This window comes from Pseudorca crassidens, chromosome 5 (assembly GCF_039906515.1).
Source record: "Pseudorca crassidens isolate mPseCra1 chromosome 5, mPseCra1.hap1, whole genome shotgun sequence".
NCBI lineage: Eukaryota > Metazoa > Chordata > Mammalia > Artiodactyla > Delphinidae > Pseudorca > Pseudorca crassidens.
The window spans coordinates 7,033,895-7,060,662 of record NC_090300.1 but is presented as its reverse complement, the minus strand read 5'-3'; the positions used below and the strand labels follow the sequence as shown (position 1 = coordinate 7,060,662).

General features: G+C 43.5%; 1 protein-coding gene across 7 annotated transcripts in view; it reads right to left on the bottom strand.

Moving 5' to 3' along the window:
- THRB (thyroid hormone receptor beta) overlaps positions 1-26,768 on the bottom strand; it is a 386,891-nt gene that overhangs the window by 47,299 nt on the left and 312,824 nt on the right. For 6 of the 7 annotated variants that reach the window (XM_067737346.1, XM_067737348.1, XM_067737345.1 and 3 more), the window contains one exon: positions 21,626-21,886. The exons of the other annotated variant lie outside the window; for it this stretch is intronic. In XM_067737346.1, coding sequence (XP_067593447.1) covers positions 21,626-21,886 — 261 coding nt within the window. The remainder of the gene's footprint in view (positions 1-21,625; positions 21,887-26,768) is intronic. 7 annotated transcript variants of the gene reach the window in all.

Genomic DNA, 26,768 nt, shown 5'->3' with positions numbered 1-26,768 from the left:
CTCGAGCAGCCCTGCTCTTGCGTGACTCAGGGGCACTCACTGCACGTGCTCTTCTCTGTCTGAAATGCCTCCCCTTTCGGCTCTCTCCAGGTCAGGGCCCTTCTCGTCCTTCAGGATTTAGCTTCCATATCACCTTCTCTGCGTTTCAGGGGCCTCTTGACTCCATCACAGGCAGAAGGCCCCTGCCACTCATCACCTATGTGACAGCAGTTGTTCAACCTCTCAGAAAAAAGGTGGAGGACCCTCAGCGCACCCAAAGCTCTGTGCATTTTTAAAAAAACAAGATACAAGTTGACATGTTGCAATAAATGGACTCTCTTAGGCTTGGAAATTTCCAGTGAGACATCTGTCTGTCTCGCGTTGAGCCAGTTTGCTCTGTTATGTTTTGCCGCTAGAGACAGACCTGTTTATGAAACCTACCTTTATGGAGGTTTGGAATTAGGAATGGGTGTCATCACTGCCAAACATCTCTGCTCCAAGAGAGGTTGTAAAACGGGTAGAAACATCGCCTGCCCGCTGAAGGAGCCACTCAGATTGAGGAAAGATCCCTTTGTAGATATGAGAGGGGGGAGCGTCTAGGTCTCATTTGAGTGCTGAAAGCGTAGCTAAATGTTAGGGGACATATTAGCGGGGGGAAACGAACGGGGTGCGGAATAACTTGTTGAGTGTGCACTGTTCGTCTTTTGGTGTGTGGAATCTTCTGACTTGTCCCTCTTTTTTTTTTTTTAAACAAATAAATTATTGTTTTTTTATTAATTAAAAAAAATTTTCTACGTTTTTATTTATATATTTTTCCTTTTATTTTGTTTCGGCCTCATCCCTCAGCTTGTGGGATCTTAGTTCCCCGACCAGGGATCGAACCCAGGCCCCAGCAGTGAAAGCACCGAGTCCCAACCGCTGGACCACCAGGGAGTTCCCTGACTTGTTTCTCTTGAAAAAAGATTCCAAATTAGTTCAACTCCGGAGATGAGAGCAGGGCAAGCTCTGGGCACTTTGGGACCACTCTATCTTCAAATGCCCCCCGCCCCTCCCCAAGACAGCTGGGAAATGATGGAGGCTTATACAGAGGATTATACAGGATCCTAGGAAACTGCAACTAGAACTTCTGAGCTTTGTATTTCCATGTGTATTTTATTTGACTTTTGAGGAAACGAAGTCCCAGAAGGAGAAAGTGACTTGTCACACAGTAGGCAGTAGTTATTGGGACCAGAACCCACTGCTGCTTTGCATGTATCAGGCCTCCTATGCCAGCTGGGGCCTTTAGTTTCCCAACCGACTGTAGTGCTTTAGGCTTAAAAGAACTGCCTTGGAGGGAGGGAAGGAATTAGGGGGATTTGACCCAGGCCTGGGCATTGACTCTCCCTCCTCAGAACTTCTACTCCATTATATAAGACCTTGAGTCGATAGGATCATGTCAAACTAACCATTTTGGAACTTTTTCCTTCCTCAGTTCTAGACGTGTTCATTGGCGTGAATCACTCTCCCCTCGGTTACTGTACTTCTGTGATCCTTATTAAATGAAAACTGTGGCTGCTGGATTAACGTGCAGATGGTGTTCCCAAAGTGGTCCAAAATATCAGTTCCAAGAGATGCCTTGAAGAAAAAGCAGTTCAAAGAGGTTCTGTGGTCAAGTGAGTTTGGGAAATCGTATATCCTTCTCTTGGAGATTCACCAAAGAAAATGGTTGAACTTTGTTATGACTCTGTATAACTCAGCATTTCCTGAACACACCCAATACTAGAACCCTGTGTATCGTGTAATGCTAGTTACCAGTGTCCCTTGAAATATACCTTGAGAAACACCGAAGTCTGTTCTGTTGAAGATAAGCAGGAGATAACGTTGTTAGTATGGATGTGTCACCTGGAAGAATGGCGTTTTTGCTCAGATTACAGACCAAAGACAGAGAGGAGGAGCCTGGGAAACCGCCAAGGGCGAGTGTCTTTTTCTTTCGTTTCTACCGAAGAAGAAAACTACTGGCCAGACGAAGCTGGACGGACCCGTGAAGTGCAAATCCTCAGGGGCCACGACAAGCCTTTGGGCTTTGGGATGGAGTCTGCTTTGGCATTTGAGGAAGAGAACTCAAAGCCCTTCTCTTTTAAAACTTCTTGTGCTCTGAATTCCTTTCTAATTTTTCTCCTTTAATACTTAATCAAAACTTTTCCATAGTTCTAACCTGGGGGGGGGGCTCTACTGAAGGATACTAAGGAGAGGGGGGGCTCTTGGGCACACTCCGTCACCAAGCAGAATTTGCTTTTACAAAAATGTGCTTGAAAAAGTGGCAACGTGGTTTCGTAGCACAAAGGGAATGGATTCTGACCTGGTGCAGTGGAAAAGAGACGGCTCCGATGAGAACACTGATGGGGGAACCAGACACCCTTGGGGCGCAAGCTGACGGAAACAGCCCCGGTAACTGAACTGGGAGATTCCCAAGGAGATAGAGGCTCTCATTAAGGCAGTCCCGGTGGCTTTCTTGACTTGGACACTCTTTCCACGTCTAAGGTTTGGTGGTTGTATGTTTTGTTTCATGCAGATGGAATGGTTGCCCAACACATTTGTGCCAAAGACACCACCTGCCCAGTTACAGCAGCTTTTTACTAGATGAAACAGGCCAATCTATAAGGATGAATGAGTTAAAGAAAACAGTCCTTTGAAGTTCCACAAAGAAGAAAAAATAGACTCCAAAATCCTTAGGTCAGTGGTTCTTAAAATACGGTTCCTGAAGCAGCAGCATTTGCCATCTCCTGGAACTTCGTAGAAATGCAAATTCTCCAGCTCCACCCCAGACCCACTGAACACAAGCACTGGGGGTGAGGCCAGCAGTGCGTGTGTAGACAAGCCCTCCTGGGGATTCTGATCCACGCTCAAGTCTGAAAACCACTGCCCTCCAGGAAGGCTCCAGTGGTCCATAAGCTTGTTCTCTGCCCACATCCCCAGGCTCACTGGCTGTCCCCTGGAGCCCTGGATTCTCAGAGCTCCTTTCTTCAGCTTCTGTTTCCTGATGCCCCGGCAGGTGTATTGGCTTTGTCCTTGATCTGAAACCTTTTAGGCCTAATTAACCCAGGAGAAATCGGGTGCTCTGTATGGCCAGCCTAGCTCCACTTTCCCGGCCTCTACTTTGGGTTTTGGTGACCAATCACTACGGACATAACAGCACGTAGCACACTTTATCATTGCCACTCGGGACTCTTGCAAGGAGCATGACTTCCGAGATCTCCAGGTCTCTGTGTAACCAAAAGTGAGGGTCCGGCTGCTCGCTGCTCAAAAGCCAATGAAGAGGCAAGGTTCATGGAAAGGAAAGTTTGCTTTATTTTGGAGGCCGGCAACCCGGGCAGGTGCGCGGATTCCTGTCCAAAGGCCAGCTCCCCTCCCCACCACTGACAGTCAGTGGGCAAGAGCTTTTATAGACAGAAGGAGGGGGCTACATGCAGAAACAGCACAGGCAGCTCTGACGGTCATCTTGAAATTGGTCATGGGGTGGTCTGATCAGTGTCATCTTGATTGTTTTAAGTACAGTTAGTCTTTAGTTCCAGGGTCGGTTGGTTCCCATTTCCTTGAGGCCAGCTCTCGGAATTGTGGCAGCTTATGTCATGCCTACAGCCTGGTCATCATGTCGTTAACGTCTTCCACCTGGTGGGGGTTTTAGTATCTACAAGACAGCTCACAGGAGAGGGCTCAGAACATTACCTATAGCCCTTGAGGAGGTACTAGAGATCCTTGACTTTGCTTAATGACTAAACTATTATTATTTGGTCTCCTCTGACTGTCTTCCTTTGCTTCTGTGTTTTCTCACTTGTTTGAGTAAACTTATTCTTTGGTTAAATTGTTTCCAGAGACAAAAGGCGGGCTGAGGACATGGGGAGGAGGGCCATAGCGTCCTGCTCCGTTTCATCTGGACTCAGTAGTATCGTACCAGCTTTCACTTATCCCCATGGCCACACCTGCTGATGGTGTTCCAGAAACTTCTACATCATACGCCTCCTCCACCTCTGGTCAATTCTTTCCAGTCTTCTTCAAGACATTGCTCCTCTGTCTGCCTTTAAAATCGGCTTTCCCTTTGGTTTATCCCGAACCTTCTAACCATGCGGTTCTCACCAGGTGACCTCATCAAGGTCCACATCTCTGACTACTGCCCCGTGCACTGGTGGTGCTTCATTGTGGACCCCAGGCCTGCGTGTCCAGCCACCTGCCCTCTCCCCAGATGCCTCCACGGTACCCCACGCACCGGGACTGAACTTCTCTAAGAGTCTTATTTAATCCTTATGATGGTTCTTCAGGGCAGCCATGGCTATCCACGTTTTTTTTTTTAATAGATTAAAAAAACCCATCTATTTGTCCAAAGTGGCACAGCTGGTTATTTGAAGAGGCGGGATTCAAACCCAGATCTGTTCTAGTAGAAACTGCCCGCTTATACGTTTCCTTGCAGCTTATTCATCTCTCTCTGAGATAATATTAAATTATTATCTGTGATCCCCAACATCTGGTCACAAAGGTCGGATGAGTCCAGGCTGCCACTGTCTTCAAGAAACTCCCCACCACTTCTCTTTAAGAGAAAAGTTGGGGCTTCCCTGGTGGCGCAGTGGTTGAGAGTCTGCCTGCTAATGCAGGAGACACGGGTTCGAGCCCTGGTCTGGGAGGATCCCACATGCCGCGGAGCGGCTGGGCCTGTGAGCCACAACTGCTGAGCCTGCGCGTCTGGAGCCTGTGCTCCGCAACAAGAGAGGCTGCGATAGTGAGAGGCCCGCGCACCGCGATGAAGAGTGGCCCCCGCTTGCCACAACTGGAGAAGGCCCTCGCGCAGAAAGGAAGATCCAACACAGCAAAAATAAATTAAATTTAAAAAAAAAAAAAAAGAGAAAAGTCGGTGAACCCAACAGGTTTCTATGTCTTTAATGTTACTCTGACCTTCCAATTCAATCCCAGGGGGATTGGGGATTGGCTGTCCAGGAGAATCGAAAACATGTCACCTCTTCCCTCTCCCACCCTCATCCTGGCTTGAAATCACACTCACTTTTCAGGAAAAAGTTTAAAGCCTTAGAGGTCCTTCATAACATGGCCCTGGACTGTTTTTTATTCCTCTCTCTTGCTGTTCACTCAGACAACCTGAACTCTGGCATTTCTAGTTTGGCTGAATAGCACCTCTCCCGATGCCTTGGTCACACCCTGTGCCCTTCCCCTACCTTATCTCTATTCCATACAGTGATCCAAGCCTGTGAAATGCCTTGCATGGAGGTGCTATCATTTAAGCCTCACGACACTTTTGTATGTACATATCATCGTTCCTATTTTAGAGATGAGGAAACCAAGACCTGGAGAGGTTAGGTACTTGCCCAAGGTCATAGGGCTGATCAGGGGTGATTTCAATGCAGGTTTCCTGGGCTGCAAACCCCATGTTCATTTCCAAAATACTGTGCCTGCACTAAGAATAGTTCCTTTCCATGCACTATAGCCGAAATACTTATTTACATTTATGTTTCTACCTTTGTTCTTTTAAAGTCAATGCGTAAATTACAGATAAAAGGATAGTGCCTTATCTCCTGGATATTTAAGTTAATTTAGGGGTTTACAGTAAGCATATAATAATTGCTTAACACAGGAACAAATGGATGGGAGTGGACAATGGCTGAATGACCTAAAAATTATAATCCTGCAGATGGTGAGTTACGATGCATTTTCTCCATGCAAACAGGATGACGTGTTGGAATACGGTATGTGGATCTAAAATACGCCTCTTGTTTCCTGCCTCTATGCCGTCAGTAGTTTACATTGCTACATTACTGTAGGACTACAATAACCCGGCAGGCAGTGATTCTTCACAGTTTGTTAACTGTCCTCCTTTAGGGGCCTAGAAACTTAACCATGCCAGACAAGGGCATTTATATGCTCAAAATATTTCTTGTCGGATGCTTAGTTCATGAAATTCTCTCTCGCATATTGGAAAATAATGTATCATCTGATTTTAGCCTGAAGTCAAGATTTGTTCCATTTAAGTTTTCGAGTCATGCGTTGTAGTGCTCAAAATTCCCAGACATTTGTGCAATGTCAAACCCTCTCTTCCACAGCATTTCCAATGGATGGAAGAGTGATGATGAATGATGGACATTCCAGCACAATGTCTGGCATCTAAGAGTTCCCAGCATGAAGATCAAGGGTTTTATTCTGACTGCTGTTTCCTAAGACCAAAGACAAATCATAAAGTCTCCTTGTGCTTTGAAGGAATGAGATAATATTCGAAAGGAGATCGGCATCCAGACCAAAGGACAAATGCATGTACACAAAAGTGAATACAGAATGGCACTCTTAAGGCTGGAGATTGAAAAGAAAAAGGAAGGCTTGTAAACTATATTTTAGGCCGTGGTTATCAGCATTGAATTCTTCTCTTTTCTAAGCCAGCAGTGGAATCTCTGCTCTTTTTCATGAATGAGCATCGGATTCAAAAGCAAATCTTTCCTGACTGTAGTCTCACGAAGCTTGGGCATCATAATCTAGAAAACATACCATAAAATTTCCGTTTGGGTATAACTTCAATTAGAGCCCTGGCTAAATAATGGTGATAACATCTACTGCGTGCTGTCTTCATAACCGAACAACCAGACTGGTGGGGGAGGTATTTCCATTCGTTTGACAGAGTGGAAAACTGAGGAGATGGTTTTCTCACTATGATGTAGTTACTAAGGGAAGATGTTAGTATCGAAATTTCAGCTCTTGAATTGCTATTCTAGAACTTGCTTATCTCACTTCCCCACACTGCTTTTCTAAGTAGAGAATCATTTTATGTTTTGAAAGTTCTGGGCAACTAAGTATGTGTTTCAACACAAATTCTAAAATCACTGTGATGATTTAGCTGTTTTTCCAGAAATGTGCCTAATTTAATGCTACTTCATAAATTTATATTAATATGTTTGTTTCCCTCTATCCTGAGAAGAAAAAAATGTCCTTTAACATTTTATGAATATCATTTATGCTTTGCATGAATATCACATAGCCACTTATTTTATGTATGCTTTAATTTAATCACCCACAGTGCGTAGATTCATTTCCCCTTAATTTAATGTATTAAGGTGATTATTTCATTGTAATTCACACTGATGGACTTGGTTTGAAAAGTTGAATGCTTGTTTGAATGGAATGGTTTTGACATTTAACAGCTATAGTATACTTTCTTTATTCTAGAGTAACATATCAGAGATTAATTTTATAACAAATTTCCCTAATAATAGGAATAATGAGTGAATGATTGAGTCATTTGCATTTACTTTGCTTTTTCACCTTGAAGAACAACTCATGCAAAATCTAGATGCTGCCACAATGGATGTCAATTTCAAAAGGGTGTATTCTTTGTTCACTAAAGGCTCCAGTTCTTCACTTATACTTGGAAGTATTATGAAGAATGATTAAAGGTAAAAAGTTCAGATAAAGTACTGACACATGCAACAGTATTTTGCATGAACCTCAAAAACAGTATGTTAACTGAAAGGTGTCAGTCTTATTGTATGATTCCACTTTTGTGCAGTGTCCAGTAAAGGCAAATCCGTACGGACAGAAGGTAGGTGAGTGGTTGCCAGGGGCTGGGTCCAGGAATGAAGAGTAGCTATACATCAGCTCAAAGTTTCTCTGAGGGTGATGGGAACGTTCTAAAATAAGGTTGTGGTCATGGTTGCACAATTCCGTAAATAGACTAACAATTATGGAACTGTACACTTAAAATAGGAATTTTATGATACACAAAATATATCTCAACAAAGCTTTGACAAACTAGATGTGAGATTATAAATAAACAACTCGAGGTAATTAAAATTTTTGTCAACAGACAGAAAATTAATAAGTTCACATCATTTATATACCAATACTATTTATATAACATACTGTGTACGTTATTTTCCTACACTTAATGGAGGATACACCCCAGGAGGAAGACATGATTTTCCTCTGAAGTTTGCAACCCAACTAAAAGAACATATCAATAAGCAGAAGACAGTATCTGACCACCAGTGTTAGGTGAACAGGGAAGAAAACGGAATTCTTATTTCCAAAACAATGTAGGTTAGATTCTTTTTTTTCTCTAAGATAAATGCCAGCCAATAGAATTTTCATCATTGCTTGGCCATAAACAGGTCTCAACTCAAAGCTCTTCCAACATTTCTATTTGGAAATCCCATGCAGGAAGCAGGGTGTCTCATCAAACTTCGTATTCTCAGCACACAGTACAGTACTAGGCACAGAGAACACACTAAAAACATTTCTGATGTAAATCAAGATAAAATCAGAGTCACTGGAGGATCAAACAGGCATGTTTAAAGCCACAATATGATACGGCAGAGCACAGGAAGTACTTTAATTAAATTTCATGACAGCATGAGAAAGAAATGATTCATTGTGAGTGGAGAATCCCAGAGGAAGTGACATTTGAACTGGGCCTTGAAGGATGAGGGGTATAAAGGAGGATTTGTAAACGTTTTCAAGAATAGGATCTACTTCATGCTGGCACCCTGAGACCCAGATCTAGAACTGGTCTAGACAGAACTGGTCTAGAACTGGTCTAGACAGAACTAGAAATTCTTCATTCTATTTCAAATGTCAAAATAGTCTAGAAAGATACACTACAGGTATCAAGATTAACCTAAAATATACCCCAATCTTAGTGGTTTTGTAATTTACTATGGTTTGAATCGTGGAAAGGAAAGAAAGTCCAGTTAAACGTGAGAAGAGACCGAAGAGGCAGCCGTCTATTTGCTCTCCTCAGAAAAGCCTTCAGACGGCAGAGAATCTGCTTTCTGTCCCAGTGCAAAGAGAGGTGACCCCCAGGTAAGCATCGTCCTGTCATTCCAACCTTGAGAAGGTCAATGGTTAGAAAGAAACAAATAACTTTTATTCTGGAGACGTTCACCCTTAGAACACTGAAGGACTCAGGCATAGGGAACAGACTGGTGGTTGCCAAGGGGGAGGGGGGTGGGGGAGGGTGGGATTGGGAGGCTGGGATTAGCAGATGCAAACTATTATATACAGGATGGATACACACCAAGGTCCTATCGTATAGCGCAGGGAACGATATTCAATATCCTGTAATAAACCATAATGGAAAAGAAAAAGGGAAAAATAAACACAAGAGGACTCACACAAAGATGGAGGTGGTTTGGAAGACTGGAAACTATTTCTGAATCACATACTTCAAGTTAAATTTTTATAGGAACAAACATCGGGTGATACAGCAATTTTTACTTTTTGTATTTTTGCCCAACACGCACAATCTGATTCTAATCATAAGGAAACACCAGTCAAACGGAGGGACATTCTAGAAAATAATCAGCCTGCATTCTTCACAAATGTCAAGTGCTATGAAAGACAAAGAAAGGTTTGGAACAGATCAAAGCAGACCTAGGCAGACAAAAACTAAGTGAAAGGCGCACTCCTGGCCTGGTCCTGGCCCGGAAAACAAGCTGGTTTAAGGAACAGCGGTGGCAAAGCCCTGTCGGGAATGAAGTCAGGACCTAGAGACACGCCCCATCTCAGTCCTGCTCTCAGCCTTGACCTCTCCTCTGTGGGGAGAGAGGGGTGAGGAGTGACAGTTTGTGAAATTTAAATGAAGTCCGTAGGTTAGATAATAGTACGCATCCATGTTAAATTACCCGATTTTGATCATTGTACCCCGGTTTTCTAAGAGAACTTCTTTGCTTTCAGGAGACACACTGAAGTATTTAAAGGGGCATGATGTCTGCAACTTAAGTCTTAAATGGTTCTGAAAAATGATAATATGTATATAGGCAGACAAACACGTAGTATTCACACACACAGAATGATAAAACAGATGTGGCAACATGTTAACAGTTGGTGAATCGGGGTGAAGGGTATATGGGAGTTCTCTGTACCACTTCCACTTTTTGGTAAAGCTGAGATTAAAATCAAATAAAAAGGAATTTATAGGTTTGCCTTAGCAGATCTTCCAGGAAAACACACAACTCACTCAAACTTGAAGACATGATGGTCTCCTGCCACCAATTTTCTTTTTCCAATTCAACGCTTGAAAACACAAACCAGGCCTTGGAGCAACTAAGCCCGTGCGCCACAACTACTGAGTCTGCACTCTAGAGCCCATGAGCCACAACTACTGAGCCCGTGTGCCACAACTACTGAAGCCCGCGCGCCTAGAGCCCGTGCTCAACAAGAGGAGCCACCACAATGAGAGGCCCGTGCACCGCAACGAAGAGTAGCCCCCTGCTCGCCGTAACTAGAGAGAGCCTGCGCAGAGCAACAAACACCCAATGCAACCAAAAATGAATAATAGATTAATTAATTAAAAAAAAAAGAAAAACAAGACTTCCCTGGTGGTGCAGTGATTAAGAATCCGCCTGCCAATGCAGGTATATGGGTTCCATCCCTGGTCCAGGAGGATCCCACATGCCACGGACCAACTAAGCCCGTGAGCCACAACTATTGAGCCCATGTGCCTAGATCCTGGGCTCTGCAACAAGAGAAGCCCCCGCTTGTGGCAACTAAAGCCCGCGTGCAGCAACGAAGACCCAACGCAGCCCAAAATAAATAAAATAAAAAAATAAAATAAACAAAACCCAGAAACCAACCCCAAAACTAAGCAGATCTGGTGGTGATCATTTTGAGACGTATAGAAATACTGAATCACTAAGCTGTACACCAGGAACTGACATAGTGTTGTAGGTCAATTATACTTCAAAAACAAACCAAAAAACTCATAGAAAAACAGATCAGATTTTCTGTTACCAGATGCTGGGGGGGGGGGGAAGGGGGAGGGGGAATTGGATGAAGGTGGTCAAAAGGTATAAACTTCCGGTTATAAGATAAATAAGCACTAGGGACGTCAGGTACAACATGGTAAATATAATTAACACTGTTGTACGTTATGGAGAGCAAATCCTAAGAGTTCTCATCACAAAGAAAAATATTTTTTCTATTTCTTTAATTTTCTCTCTGTAAGGGATGATGGATGTTCATTAAACTTACTGTGGTCATCCTTTCACAATGTATGTTAAGTCAAAATGTTATGCCTTAAACTTATACAGTGCTGTATGTCAATTATATCTCGATAAAACTGGAAGAACAAAAATTGAAAAGTAAGCCAATTTGCAATAAAACAAGAAGCCAAGCTCAATAGCCTTTGATTCATCTGAGAAAAGTGTGTCAGATTGATTAGTGTTATTTTCTTACTTTTTAGTGGTGAGCACCACTATTCTTAATATTCTTCATTCTTAAAGGCTTATATTCTTTTTTTTTCTTTTCTTTTTTTTTTTTTTGTGGTATGCGGGCCTCTCACTGTTGTGGCCTCTTCTGTTGCGGAGCACAGGCTCCGGACACGCAGGCTCAGCGGCCATGGCTCATGGGCCCAGCCGCTCCGCAGCATGTGGGATCTTCCCGGACCAGGGCACGAGCCCGTGTCCCCTGCATCGGCAGGCAGACTCTCAACCACTGCGCCACCAGGGAAGCCCTAAAGGCTTATATTCTTAATATTGCAAAATACTTTAAAACATCGTAAGAATAAGCATTTCTTTCCTTTATTTGTGGAAGAAATGAGACTCAAACATAGAATGATCACTTCAAAAGAAAGTTAAGAATGAGCATATCATGTGTAACCAGAAAGGGATAACAAGAAAGGAGTATCCCTAGGTCCAGCCATAAATATGAAATGAGATGAACCCATTTCAGATAACTGTTTCCTTGGCAACGCAGTCAATTGAAAGTCCTGCAAAAATTAACATGTATTTTTTTCCTCCCTTAAAGGGCAGGAGCTTCTTCTACTTACATAGTTTTGACCTTTAGTTTTATATCTTAGGCTTATTATAAGACGTTTTTTCCAGAGCTGGGCAAACAGAGCCAAATAAGTATCTTTTCATTAGTTCTGAGGCTTGGCTTACGATCATATGGCCTTTGTAGTAGCTGCATATCATGGGGCAACTGTGAGGAGGGTAGTTGGGGTAAAACCTGCCACTCGCTGAATATTGCCATCTGGACTAATAAACCATCGGCCCACATGCAATGTTGTCACTCACGCTGAGTGAGTTCACAGTAGAGCTAATTGAGTTAAGTAGTCATATTGGCAATAGAGTTCTGTATTTTATTTAATTTATTTTTTTGATGTGGATCACTTTTAAAGTCTTTATTGAATTGGTTACACTATTGCTTCTGTTTTATGTTTTGGTTTTTTGGTCTCGAGGCATGTGGGATCTTAGCTCACCCACCAGGGATCGAACCCCCATCCCCTGCATTGGGAGGCAAAGTCTTAACCACTGGACCACCAGGGAAGTCCCCAGTTCTATATTTTAAGAGGCAGTAAAGTTGAACGATGTCAAGTCTCTTGTATAAGCCAATACTGACAAATACCCTGAGGATAGTGGTTCAACAGAGGCAATGGTTCTGTCTCAGCCGATGCCATGGAGGATGGCTCTGGACCACGGAGGATTCCCGACTCTCTTTCCCAAAGCCCTGCTGGTTCTGGATTTCTGGTATCTTTGCAGTGTGGGTAGAGGAACAATTCAAGTCAAAGAGGCTGGATTGGTCCAGAACCAAGACTAATCTCTAAAGACAGCTCATCCTGAGCATCACACAGGTGATAAGTGCAGGTGAAACGGTCCCCGGGAGACCTGCCTTGTCTGCGATGGTGCTACCAGAGGTTGCTCTTGGCATGGATTTTCTGCTTCTCTGGGGTTTTCAAAACCCAAAGCCTCTGCCCTGCAGAGGTAAGGATAGAGGGTAGAACTGGTCACCAACACCTTCGGGAAGAGAAGTTTATGATGGAACATGGGTACGTTTTCAGAAACTGAAGAGGGAAGAAGCCTAGACTTACTAAAGAACTGAGAATAACCTGAAGCCTCCTCTGTTCCTGGGGAAAGCTGGCCCAGGGTTCAGTAAGAACACTGAAAGAGGCAGTAGAAGACGACTGATTTTGCAATTTATGCTGGAGCTGGTGCTATGTTTTCATGATGATCATAGCTTAGGTTTTGGGGGCCAGTACTGATTTAATGTATTTTGCTCTATTTTTCCCACAGGGGGAAATATGGTTATTGTATTGGAGAAATACTGTATTTTATTTTTGCCATTATTTTGTATTTATTTCTGTTTACTTTTTTTTTTTTTTTGCTGCGCTGCTCGGCTTGTGGGATCTTAGTTCCCCAACCAGGGATTGAATCCAGGCCACGGCAGTGAAAGCCCAGAATCCTAACCACTAGGCAAACAGGGAACTCCCTACTTTTTTTCATTTTAATTTTTTAAATTTTAAAATATTTTATTGGATGATAGTTGATTTACAACGTTGAGTTAGTTTCAGGTGTACAGCAAAGTGATTCAGTTATACATATACGTATATTCATTCTTTTTCAGATTCTTTTCCCATTTACAGAATATTGAGCAGAGTTTCCTGTGCTCTACAGTAGGGCCTTGTTGGTTATCTATTTTATATATAGTAGTGTGTGTGTTAATACCAAACTCTCAATTTAACCCTCCCCGCCACATTTCCCCTTTGGTAACAAGTTTGTTTTTGAAATCTGTGAGTCTGTTTCTGTTTTGTAAATATGTTCGTTTATATCATTAAAAAAATAGATTCCACATATGAGTGATATCATATATTTGTCTGTCTGACTTACTTCACTTAGTATGATCATCTCTAGGTCCATCCATGGTGCTGCAAATGGCATTATTTCATTCTTTTTTTATGACTGAGTAATATTCCATTGGATAGATGTACCACATCTTCTTTATCTATTCCTCTGTGGATGGACATTTAGGATGGAATGTAGGTTGATGTCCTTGGTTTCTCTGTGGCCAACTAAGCTCTGATTACAGTATTTGTTGGAGAGAATTAGGGATTTGTCCATAGTTCAATAACTGGGAAGTGTCAGAGCCAAGAGGCAAACCATGATCTTCTGTTCTAAACAGTCCCTATGCGCCTACTACATGCTGAGTGACGTCCCTAAGACTCAGTGCAGTAGGCCAGCTGTGTAACAGGAGGATTCTCAGAATGGTTTTTTTTTTCAGCTTTACTGAGGTATAACTGACAAATAAAATTGCAAGATATTTAAAACATACATTGTGACGATTTGCTGTATTTATCAAATCATATGTATATTTGTGTGTATGTGTGAACATCAGTCTTGGAATATCTTGATAGCCGGTGATCAGTATGCCATTCACACCTTTGTCTAAATGTGACTGGAACCTCTTTGTATTTTCATCCTGTGGTCCGGGCCAGCTCCTGGCCAGCAGTGAGGCGGTGACGTTTGTTTGCAGGGCGCCATGTCTGTGGTAAATACCACTCCTACTGCACAGTGCACAACCTGACAACCTGTACAGAGCTGCATGGGAGACCTGCTCTTTATTTTCTCTCTCTCACCCGTTTCCCTGTGATCCTCAGCCCTCTCATGGCCTCCTCCCTTTCCCACTCCTTCTCTTGCCTTTATTGGATCCTGTTGAGGAGGAAAGGAATCGGACTCAATTCTCCACTTGGAGATACTAGTGACTTGATAAGATATCCAGCCAGGAGGTTTGCATTTTGAAAGACCACAGAGAAAGGGCCATGATGGAATTACAGGCACTCAGGGCAACCCGTGCAGGAAGGGAAGGACTTTGAATTCCAGTGGTCACCTCTGCTAATTTTGTATGGCTGACTCTCCCAATAGTTATCTTTCCAACTTCAGTGCAAGGTCAGTAAGTTAACCTCCCACGTTGTCCCAGATTTCGTCTGAAAACTACCTGTTGGGATTATCACAGGATTCGGCTGTTGTGTCTCTTCCCCCTGCTTCCATTATATTCCTGGCTTTAAAAACTTCAATCCTGTTAGCATCAACTTAGTGGTTATTCTCACGTGGGCGTTCTATATCCCTAATATCCTATCTGCTTCTCATAATGTTTCTAAGCTTCATGATGAGAAGATAACTCTTACTTATTGAGCACTCACGGTGTTCTGTGAAATCACCTAAGCTTCTTTCTTTCCACAATTCGAGGAGAGAGGCGAGACCCCATTTTACAGATGAGGAAACAGCCTCAGGCAGGCTAAGTGACTTGCCCAAGGTTAAACGGCTGGTACGTGGCTGTGCGAGAATTTGACCTTAGACTGTAAAACTAGGTATGTGCTGAGCCCCACTGCTCCATCCTGGCTGGTCTAACTGCCCCACATGTTCGCCTCGTGTAGACCAGCATCTTCTCCAAGGTTTTAGATTTCTTCCTTAGGGTTCCTGGAATTCTCTCGCCCTTTTGTGCTATAAAAGTATGAATGGTAAAGAGCTCTGATGTCTGAGCCAGGCTGCCTGGTGCAAATTTCATTTCAGCTCCTTCATACTTTTCTTGGTTTCTTGTTTAATTTTTTCAACTTTTTAAAGAGTCTGAAAAATACCTTGGTTGTTGCTATCGATTCTTTTCTCGGTTGTTTATGCCTCTCCTCTAGCTGTGTATGTGATGGTTTGTTCTGCTTTTCCTCATTTACGTTTATCTAGTTCGTCAATGCATTTCAAGGTCCAAAAGGGTAACAAAACCTGGAGAAAGAGGGCTCCAGGCTTTCCTGTAACAGACGCTACAAAACTGGCCTCGAAAAGCCCATGCTCTCCCACCGCTCCACGCTGCATCTCAATGAAAACTGCAGCTGGGTGGAACAGAGCTTTGAATTTCAGAGGTTTGTCTTCCTTTGACATGGCTGTTCCCAGTTTCCCTCCTCTCCAGTCGAGCTGATGACTTTTCTTTCTTTCCTTTTCTTTGTTTTTCACATTATAATGTGTTTTGATTATCTCAAAGGGTGAGTGATATAGGTCCCCTTGCAAAAGGTCTAGGCAATCAATAAGAAATCCTTATACAATCATGTGAGTCTTATTCTGCATTATATAACTTATTAGACTTCAGAAAACACCAAGAGGTCCCAGGAGTTGTTTTGTCATCCTCACAACGTTGGTGAGTGGATTCTCCACAGATGAAGTGGCCTGGGCTTTCTTTTCTAGCCCTTCTCTTTCTGTCTGCCCTGGGCTACTGATGGGTGTGCTTCCCTGCCTTTGAAGTATCACATCTCAGAGCTCTCTGGCACGTGCCAGAAGCTGGTGGAGAGCACCTACTCCCATGTTGGTGACTGAGGCTCCCCGATGCCCTCGAGGTGTGTGAATCACACTGGTGCTCTCAGCTGGAACCACGCTTCCTGATGGATGGGGAGAAGGGACAGAGAGGAGAGTGGAAGTGGATGGAGCAGATGGTCTACTGGTGGGAGGGCTAAAGCTTTTTAATCCCTGACCTTCTAAAACACTCATTTACCTGAAGATGTCCTTGTATTTTACTTAAGGACAAAGAGAGCCATCACGTGTTTGAAAATGTGACTAACTTGAAGGATTATAGTGCACACCATAACTTGACTTCACGTCTCTCATTTTTAGAACACTCTGTTATTTTGGTAAGTGAGGATTATACATCATTTAAAAGGGTCATCATTGATTTGGTTCACTTTTTTCCTCCTTCTGAAGAGCTTGTGTTCATAGTCTGCCCCTTTGCGGACATAAGAAATTGCTTTAAAAAGTGCTTTAACGTGTCTACATCTTGGGGACTGGCTTAACAAATTATATCTATAAGCAAGGATAATCTACAGCCAATAAAAGTCAGGATTCAGGAGGATATTTAATGACGAGGGAACATGTTCATGATATACTGTTAAGCCTTAACAGCTGGTTAAAAATGGTATGCCTAGTATGATTCCAAGTTTGTAAGACACAGATATGCACAGAAAAACAGACTGAACTATAATAAAGATTTTAATATCCTTGGAGGATGGAATTACAAACGATCTCTAAAAGTCATTTTTGTTGAACTTTTGGGAAAATTTTACTTTTCGTACATGGGGGGGCTTTTTACAGTGAGAGAAAGTAACTTCCTAGTAAAATTATTTTGACTATGTTTTCTTGCCTTTCTGGGTATCTGAGATTCAATTCTCTTGATACTAAACACAGAACGGACCTACAGAGAAAATTCAGTGAGCTCACCCGATTGCTATCTTTTTTTCCAATGCAACCCTGGAAATGGGTCATTCCCTGCCTTGTTTCTTCCACCAGGTTCCAGTGTTTCAGGAAAGTCCCTGATTGACATCAAGGGCAAACATCCAGGCTGGAGGTCTGACTGTCTGGGTTCAGCAGGGCTGACAAGATCCAGCTACAGGGGTGCGTGCATCTGTCCAGGACCCATCCTTGCGGGGCTGGTGGGACCTGTGGTTCCCAGAGAGAAGCTCGGGAGGGTGTGAGAGGGCTGAGGGGAGAAGCCTTGTAAGAACTTGGAGGAAGAGCTGGGCTCCAGCCAAACAGAGTAGGACTCTCAGAAGGGTTCAAGTCCCAGAGGGATGTTACTGGGCAGAGTGATTGAGCAGAACACCCGGGTGGCAATTAAAGGAAGCCAGGCCTAAAGGGAGGACCCATCAAGAATGGAGAGACTCAGGTGGCTCCCCAAGGTGCGCTCAAGGAAAGGAATTAAAATGCACATTCCCCGAGTGTCCACTAGGTGGCAGACACTTTCCTTTACTGGTACTAAGAGCTTGTCCATATTCTCAGGCACTTCCTGATGCTCAAGTCTTAAGAAATGCTCAGAGGGCTGGTTAAAATACAGATTCCTGGGCCCCTTTCCAGAGCTTCCAGCTCAGTAGTCTGGGGCCCGAGATTCTGCATTTCTAAGAGGTCCAGGTGCTGCTAGTGCCACTGGTTGGAGAGCTGGGAGCATCATCTCAGACTCTGGGAAGGGAGGAGGTGGGCGGGGAGCAGGGTGTGGTCCTCACCGTTGAGCAATTAGCTCACATTGTGACAAAAACTCTAAGGCAGCAGTGTGGCTGGGGGAGGGGAACAGGGTCACTTGCTTCTGGCTGGAAATAGCCTCTGGCACTAGAGCAGATTTGAATTGTGGGATATGCAGCAGAATGTCAGGGCTCCAGGGCTCTCATTTCATTTAAATGTGTTACCAATTAATTTCCTTACAATGGTTGTAGCACATAGGAGCACACGTACACGCAGATTAAAATAAAAGCAGTATTCAGATCAAAATGAAAAAGAAGGCATTCAGTACCTACCAAAAATAAGCCTAGAGAAAAACATTAAGAATACTACAAAGGGAGAAAACATTAAGAATACTACAAAGGGAGAATACTACAAAGGGACTTCCTTGGGGGCGTGGCAGTTAAGAATCTGGCTGCCAATGCAAGGGACACGGGTTCGAGCCCTGGTCCGGGAAGATCCCACATGCCACGGAGCAACTAAGTCCGTTCGCCACAGCTACTGAGCCTGCGCTCTAGAGCCCATGAGCTGCAACTACTGAGCCCGTGAGCCACAACTACTGAGCCCACGTACCACAACTACTGAAGCCCACATACCTAGAGCCCGTGCTCCACAACAAGGCCCCGCTCGCCACAGCTAGAGAAAGCCTGCGCGCAGCAATGAAGACCCAACACAGGCAAAAATAAATTTAAAAAAAGAAAAGAAAAGAAAAATACTGCAAAGCATAAATCAGTAAATCTCGAATAAGTTACAAAATATCCTGTCCACGATGGCCCAACCCTTGGTTCTGCTGCACAAGATTTTTATACAGAGCCCTGCGTGACCGACCAAGCGAGTCTGACAATATCCAACCAGACTCTACCCTGTTCAGTGAGATGGATCCACTGATCATGCCTTTGAACGCCAGTGGCAATGCTATTTGGCTATGACTGTTTCTGAAGCTTCTTCTCGGTTTCTGTACTTGCATCAGTAGAACCGGGTAGGAAGTAATAGTTTGCAGAAGGGTACCCAACCACAAACCATTGTGCTGTACAGTGGAAGCTAACACAACATTGTAAAGCAACTATACTCCAATAAAAATTAATTAAAAAACACACACACACACACACACTCAGAGGCACATTGGTCTAGACTGGCTAGATCACTGATTTGGGAGATGGGCTTTTGCAGAACTTCAAACAGCCCATGTGTTCTTATGGCTCCTTCACTGCAGATTCTTTCTGTATCGTTAAGGGTCATTTGGTTCTCATCAATTCCATTTGGAGTCCTTGAAATGGGGGTACTTGGATGGATTTTTGGCCCTGCTGCTATTTCTTCAAGGATATGAAGGACAATCTCCTGCACATAGTAGGCACTTAATAAACACAGATGGGACGCAGGCAGGGAATGGTAGCCCAGGAAAGAGATACCAAGCACGCTTGCAGGCTAGACAGAGAGAGCCAGGAACTCAATGCCCAACCTGGATGGATGTCAAAATAGAGCTCTTCTCACAGATCCTGTGAGGAGGTGGCTGGCCAGCCGAGGAGATGGAGAGGACCCAACTCAGAAAAGAAAAGCAACCACTCCAGTTGTTTCCCTGGTCTCACCACCACCTCATCAAATACCGGTGTCCATTGGGAACGAGTGAAATTCCGTTTACGGTTTTGGCCATGACAGTAGGCTTCCTCAGCATCTTCACGCTGAACCAAGGCATTGCTTCACGTCCATGCCAGTGCGAACCCTGGCTGTTGCTCTGGAAACTAGGGGAGCGTTTACCTTAGTTGCGTTCCTTTTAAAACTAGAATCTGGAGGAAGGCCTTTCATTTACTAATTTAAGTATATTTTCCTAGTCAACAGTTCTCCACCTTGCAGCAAAAGAGAGCTGAATGGATGTGAAATGGATGGTCAAATCTAAACCCCCTGCGACGTCACGCTGCAGCCCACACCCACCTGTCCTGGTCTCCTTCTTCATCCCTCACCGGGCACTCAGCGCAGCCCAAGGCATTTATGTGATTTAATGATGCAGAGCTGATCGTAACGGTCACAGCAAGAATGAAGCTGCTGCTTAGAGAGCACTATGGGAGATACTGTGCTAACGCGCTTACATCCATTATCTTCAATTCTATCAACAATCACGTAGGTTTGCTCAAGGACAGAAAGCGGAAAGGCTGAGATTCTAGCCCAAATATGGCAGACTCAAAAATTTGTGATCTTAATCACTGTATTTACAACACTTAGGGTCTTGGATCCAAATAGAAACTCTTTCCTTTTGCTTTTAAGGTTTACCAACAAACTGGAAACTGGACAGCGTCACAAACTCTACATATCCAAGGCCAAGATTTCTCACAAATGATGGAGATGGACCCATGAATGAATGAATGAATGAATATGGGTACCAATTAGGAATAAGTCACATTCAGTTTGTGAGGTCCTTAGATCATGAGGACACTGCCGTTTCCTGTAAACCAAGGCATTTCCCTGTGAACCAAGGACTGATGTGATGTTGACGCCAGCTCCTAAAATCTGAAGACAGAACCTGGTTACAAGTTCTAAGACTAACTCTCAGTTGCATTTCAAACAAGTGTGCACATACACACACAGAGACACCTGTTTTATATCCTGACTTTTTTGGAAGAACTTATTTTGCTCTTTTTCCAAATATCCCTTTCAATTTCTCAAATCTCCTGAATAATAAAGATGAGAGACAGTTCAAACACAAATCTTCCCCAAGAGAACATGTGTGGTTTTGACTGTATTGAAATCAGAGCTCATACCACTATTTTATTATTTGTTTAGATAATCCTATTTTCCTCTGAAACAATCCACACACCCAACTTCACAGGTCCACTGGTGGTTCCAAGGAGCTTCTGAAGTGTTTTCAGAAAAGTTAAAGGACCAGCAGTTTTTTGAGAGGGATGAATATGATCATGTTTTATGTTCAAGTTAGAACACTTTGCAAAAGTCCTTCATGGCTCATATATAAGAGTCTTTACAAACTTTCATTAATATATCTTGGTATGTGATTGGCAGATTTTCAGATACACCATTTAAAACTTTATCATGCTAACACAACATTGTAAATCAACTACACTTCCATAAAAAATAACTTGATCATGAGTCAAAGTCCTTAAAGAAAATGGAAAAAGACCTTATTTTTAAAAATGCTGAATTGAAAAAGAGTGGGAGGTCACATGAACTTGGACATTTAAAAACACAAACTGATTTAAGAAGCAAAGATTTTGGGAAGCCCTAAGACCATAAAGCGATCAACACAAAGACATCTGTCAGGGTGGAGGTGACCGAGGTAAAGACCAGTTAAATCTAATGCAATCAGAAACTTAGGCCAGTTTAACATCTTTTTATGAGGTGACAACCCCCTAACACCATAATCTCGCCTTTCAGGATGATGACACAGGACTTAATGAGTAAAAGAAAACAACTTCAAACCTCTCTCTTGAACATGAATTGTCTATTTAGGTTAAAGGTAGACTTTGAGATCCCATTAGCTCCTGGCACAATTGGGAAAAGTCATGTACACACACACACACACACACACACACACACACAAACACATGCTTCAAAGCAAGTAGTTATGTAACGATATCAATGTCTGTTTCTACTTAGCTTCGAAAACAGAAGTGAAGCCAAAACTAACAACCCTCCTGCTAATTAGAGAAAGAAAAATGTCTTCTCCCCAAGTGCCCCAACATGAAACTGAAATTAACTGCTTTCCTTTGGAACCCACTTATTTTATGCTTCCCAGAAGATATGGGGATAAAGAAACTTTGGAAGAGAGCAGCTGGGGAAAACACATGGACACCATACGTGGACTCAGTGGAAACAGAGCACACACTTAAGAGAAAATTCTTTTCCTTGTGGCAACTGGGGTCTAATAAAAATCTGGTTACCTTTACATTTCTTCTCTTCCGTTTGGAAGGTCTGGGCGTTAGGGACGCTCTGATCGTTCACATCGTCGTGGTCCAGATGGAATATGGAGCTGGTCCAGGTGGCCTGGATGAGATGCCGGGGCGACTGTTCATTCTTCAGTGCGCTGCGCCTCTCTGGGGGGCTCTTCCTGTGCAGGCAGGCTTCAGACATTCCCACAAGCTTCCACTCCTGCTTGCCGTGGGGACAAGGCTTCGGCTTGTCCCAGGCTGGAAGGCCATTTTCTGGAGGGTTGAAAAACACGAGATGACGAGCTTTGGCATTGTCAGGACGGGGCTGAGATGGAGAGGTTTGGAAGGCAAGTGCTTCCTCGGTTCTTTGGGGCTGACAGCATTCGCACACCCCTCCCCTTGACAGTGGTCATAAGATGCAGAGGGTGTCAGCCTCGGGCATGGAGCCACCGGCGCTGGATTGCCTGTCGGAGTAATCAACACATTCCCCCGATTTTACTGCCTACAAAGATGTCAGCTCCTCCGTGGGAAGGCTGCCCTTTCGCCAGCCCTGCTCCCAACAGCGATGGCCCAGGAGCAAGTGGACACCAATTTATGTCACTGCTTAGATGACCATTTGAGGTCTCGAGGGTCAGGGCTGGCCGTGGACACTTTTCAGAGCCTCAGGACATAAAACGTCCAGGATTCGGCCTTATTTGACTTGGGTGTTATCACAGGCTGACCTGAGGGGCACCCTGTTGCTTAAGAGGGACGTGCCACGTGGCTACGTGAGAGTGACAACTCTGTTCTCCCTGTCACCTTCCACTCCCGACAGCCTGACACAAAGGGCTGGCTCTTCCAAGAGAAACTGTGTCGATGGTTTCAATGTTGTCCCAAACAGGCGAGGAGATCAGATGAACCGAGCAGATCGTGCTTTATTTGTGGGGTAAATTAAGAGCCCTAATGATAGAATGAAAAGCCACATGTCTCTTGCGTTGAGATACAGGCAGTTATGGTTTATGTATACGATGTTGTTTTCTCTATTCAATTTATAGGGACTTGAAGGTCTGCCCTCTAGAGAATGGGGAACAATAGAACAATGTAATGAAAACGTTCTCACACTAACCTTCGCTGGTGGCCAATTTTACCTCCTTGACTATCTTACTGAATACAGCTATAAAGCAGAGAGTAAAAAGGAGTATGCTAATCTATATAATTTGTAGATGCAGTCACATTAAAAAACATAATCCAGCTGGTCACCCATATTTCCAGAAATTCGTAGGCTACTGTCTGTCAAAATGAGAAAAAAATATAGAGTTCTACTTTTAAAGTGATTATAGACAGTGATGGAAAGACTAATCGATAAGTGAATTTCTTTTATGCTGAAAGGGCCAAAGGACCGTGAATATCCATGTCAGAGAGACAAGTCCATCCTGGTCTGTGCATAGTACTGGGAATTTAAAGCTGCTGTTCAGACACTGAAAATGAATTTTAAATTACTTAATGCAAGGGTTAAACACGCTTTCGCTTTTCACAAGCCCCCTTTGTAAAGCTACTAGATGCCTTCAGAGATGTTGGTTAGGGGTGATTTCTCTAAAGGTGTCATCTGTTCTCAGCCCCTTTTGGAAGTTGCATTTACCTTTCCTGGTCTTGGGGTTACTGTGTGGAAACCCCGATACCCATCCACTTTATTTCTAGTACAGGAGAAGACTGTGAACAACTAGAGCAAGATAGCAATAATCGACATGTGATTTCTCTGTCACAGTCAATGGAAATACTGCAGCATGAAATACCCTAACTTGGCCAGTAACCAATGATCCGCTTTAAACAAAATCGTACAACACTTTTGGATGTAATATTTGCTCTTATTCAGAGAGGAGCCCTGAAAATTCACTCAATGCAAAGGGCTGTGCGAGGCATCGTGGGAGGGGAGTGAACTAGACCTGGGTTCTTTCTCCTCAGTTTCTAGGGCGTTATTCAATGCATGGTAAGGTAAATCCAAAAGGTCTGGACTCCAGCGCGCCAGCTCCTGTTGCAATTACAGGCACTGAGTCTCACTTTCCATGAAAAGAAAAAAACAGCTTAGGATCTTGGGAGAGTGTATGGCATTTCAGATGAAACGTATCTGTGTGGAATCCTTTCAAGGACCCAGTATCCATGAGGGTTTGAGGTTTTCATGAGCTAGGACTTCCCTGGCAGTCCAGTGGTTAAGACTACGTGCTTCCACTGCAGGGGGCAAGGGTTCGAGTCCAGGTGCGGGAACTAAGATGCCACATGCCACGCGGTGTGGCCAAAAAAAAAAAAAAAAGTTTTTCACGAGCTAAATATAAAGCCACTGAATGCAAGGGTTAACTCTGCAAAAAGAGTTTCATTTCGTTTTTACAGAAGTGAAAAGCCTTCTCACCCATGCATGTTTCTATGATGTCTACTCAATTGTCACGGACTCTAATTCCTTGGGAAATTGCACCGTGTAATGCTCCATTTTATTTTTATTTTTTTAAATTTATTTTTGGTTGTGTTGGGTCTTCATTGCTGCGTGCAGGCTTTCTCTAGTTGTGACGGCGAGCGGGGGCTACTCTTCGTTGCGGTGCGTGGGCTTCTCATTGTGGTGACTTCCCTTGTTGCGGAGCACGGGCTCTAGGTGCATGGGCTTCAGTAGTTGTGGCACGCGGGCTCTAGAGCACAGGCTCAGTAGTTGTGGCTCACGGGCTCTAGAGCGCAGGCTCAGTAGTTGTGGCGCACGGGCTTAGTTGCTCCGCGGCATGTGGGATCTTCCCAGACCAGGGCTTCCTGAATTGGCAGGCGGATTCTTAACCACTGCGCCACCAGGGAAGTCCCTAATGCTCCACTTCAAGTAATGTTAAAGTTATCACAGTTTTTTGTAGCACCTCCAACATTTGATTTTTCTGCAGAAATTCTTAAAATGTGGTATTAATTCCCCTACCTGCACAGAAATTAAGAAATACAGCCAAACTGGGTAGTCACTGCTCCCTAGTGAAGGGAGCTAGTCAACATGCGTGGATGAGAGATGATGGAAGGGACCCCACCCAAGGGGACATTCCTCCCTAAACACAGCCCATTAAAGTTTGCTCAGCACGTCCCCTGGGCCAGCAAGAGCAGGAATTTCTTCTAAGCAAGTGAGGTTATTTTTGCGGGGAGGCAGGGGATAGGATTGCCTTCCATTTTCCTAAGAAAAGAGTCCGAGGTGGTTTGGGAAAAGGGCTCCATTCGTGAGAGGCGTTTACGAGCTCGTAATTGCTGTCTGTAATTACATTCATGATAATGATATTCTGTTGCTTAACTGGCAGGTTTATTGTTGGGGCACTGCCGGCACATCTGGGCCTAAGAAGCCCTGGTTGGGTCAGGGGAAAACTTGAGGGATTTACTTAAGGAGGATTCTTGATTATTTTCCCAAGAAGAGAAGGGCATATATGATTCCTATTCCATTCCCAAGGAGGGTTGAGACACGATTCCAGGCTCCTTCAATTCTGCCTGCCGAGGAGGCTGTGAACTGTGTTGTTTATTTATTTATTAATGGATTGGTTGAGATTTCAATGCTCCAATTTTATAAACAAAAATTTAGGTTATTTAATATTAAAGCAGAGACAAAAAGTTTTAACATTGTTTTAATCAAGTAACATAGCTGTTTGAAACAGGAAATTTTAAGACAGTTGAATAGAGCAAAGGGAAAGATTATGAGGATAGCCACTCTGAATAAATCCCTTACTATATGCATTTGAATTCCACTGTAAGTTTGGCACTAGACTGAACACTGGCCTACGCCAAAATTTTCTCTTTAGTGTTTAGAAGCCCTGAACGTTTTCCTTCAGATTTAAAAGAAGAAAAAGAGAAAAAAAAAAAAAAAAAGGAAGAAAGAAAAAGGGAAAAAACCCTCTATAACAGAACCTCCTTAGCTTGATAATGGATATGCTGCATGCAACTTCATACCCCCTAAAGAATTTCAGAAAACGGCAAAAAATTTAAAACCTAGGTGGGATATGAATTTGCAAAAACCTCTTCTCTTTGGTGTGACAAAGCTCATTCCCTCCTGGTAGGTATACGGCTCTCCTTCAATCTCATCAAAATCTATCAGAAAAGGCAGCTGGAGACCAATTTGTACCTCGCCAGTAAGACTGCTAGGGTTTAATTTCTTATAATATCGAGCTAACAAGGTTTTATTATACCAAATGTTTGTAGAGTTTCAATGTGAAAAAAACTTACATACATTTTGAACTGTGTTATTTCCATGTTTGCTTGGCAATGATGGTTTTCAGGGATTTCCTGCTATTTCTGTATCCTTTGCTTCCCCCAAACCTCAAACCAATGAGATATTTCTTTTTAGAAGGATTAAAATCTCAAAAGACTACATCCGTGAATCTCAAATTTTGGTAAATATCAGTCATGTGAGGCGCTATTAAAGATGGCAGGAGGGGGCTTCCCTGGTGGCGCAGTGGTTGAGAGTCCGCCTGCCGATGCAGGGGACGCGGGTTCGTGCCCCGGTCCGGGAGGATCCCACATGCCGCGGAGCGGCTGCGCCCGTGAGCCATGGCCGCTGAGCCTGTGCGTCCGGAGCCTGTGCTCCGCAACGGGGGAGGCCACAACAGTGAGAGGCCCGCGTACCGCAAAAAAAAAAAAAAAAAAAAAAAAAAAGATGGCAGGAGACCAGGCTTATTGAAATAGGATGGGGCCTGGGCATTTGTATATTTACCAAGTTCTACAGATGGTTCTGATACCCAGTAGAGTTTGAGATCCACAGGGTTAAGAAAATCTAAGGTAAGAAAACAAATTATTGGCAGATATCGGATAAGGGTGCAGTTCCCTTCTCAGACTGGAAGGTTTTACACGCCCTGGACTAAATTCGCATTATAATTAAAACATTCATCAATTGTTTTGGGATCCACTGCTTGAAGCATTGAAAGTCAGATGTTAACTGGAGTTATCTTGTAGATTGCAGGTATGGATGTGAGTAAATATTCAGTCAAAAATCCTGTTGTTCTGAGGAATATCTGGGACACAAATGTGCACAGTAGTAGAAATACATTTTTTTTAAAAGGGAGATTCTGGAAATGACCATATCTTATTATTCGCATGAAGAATGAATTCTTTAATGGACCCCAGTTAACAGATGGCTTTTAATATTTCATAGTCTAGACATCGACAATTAATTTGTCAGTTA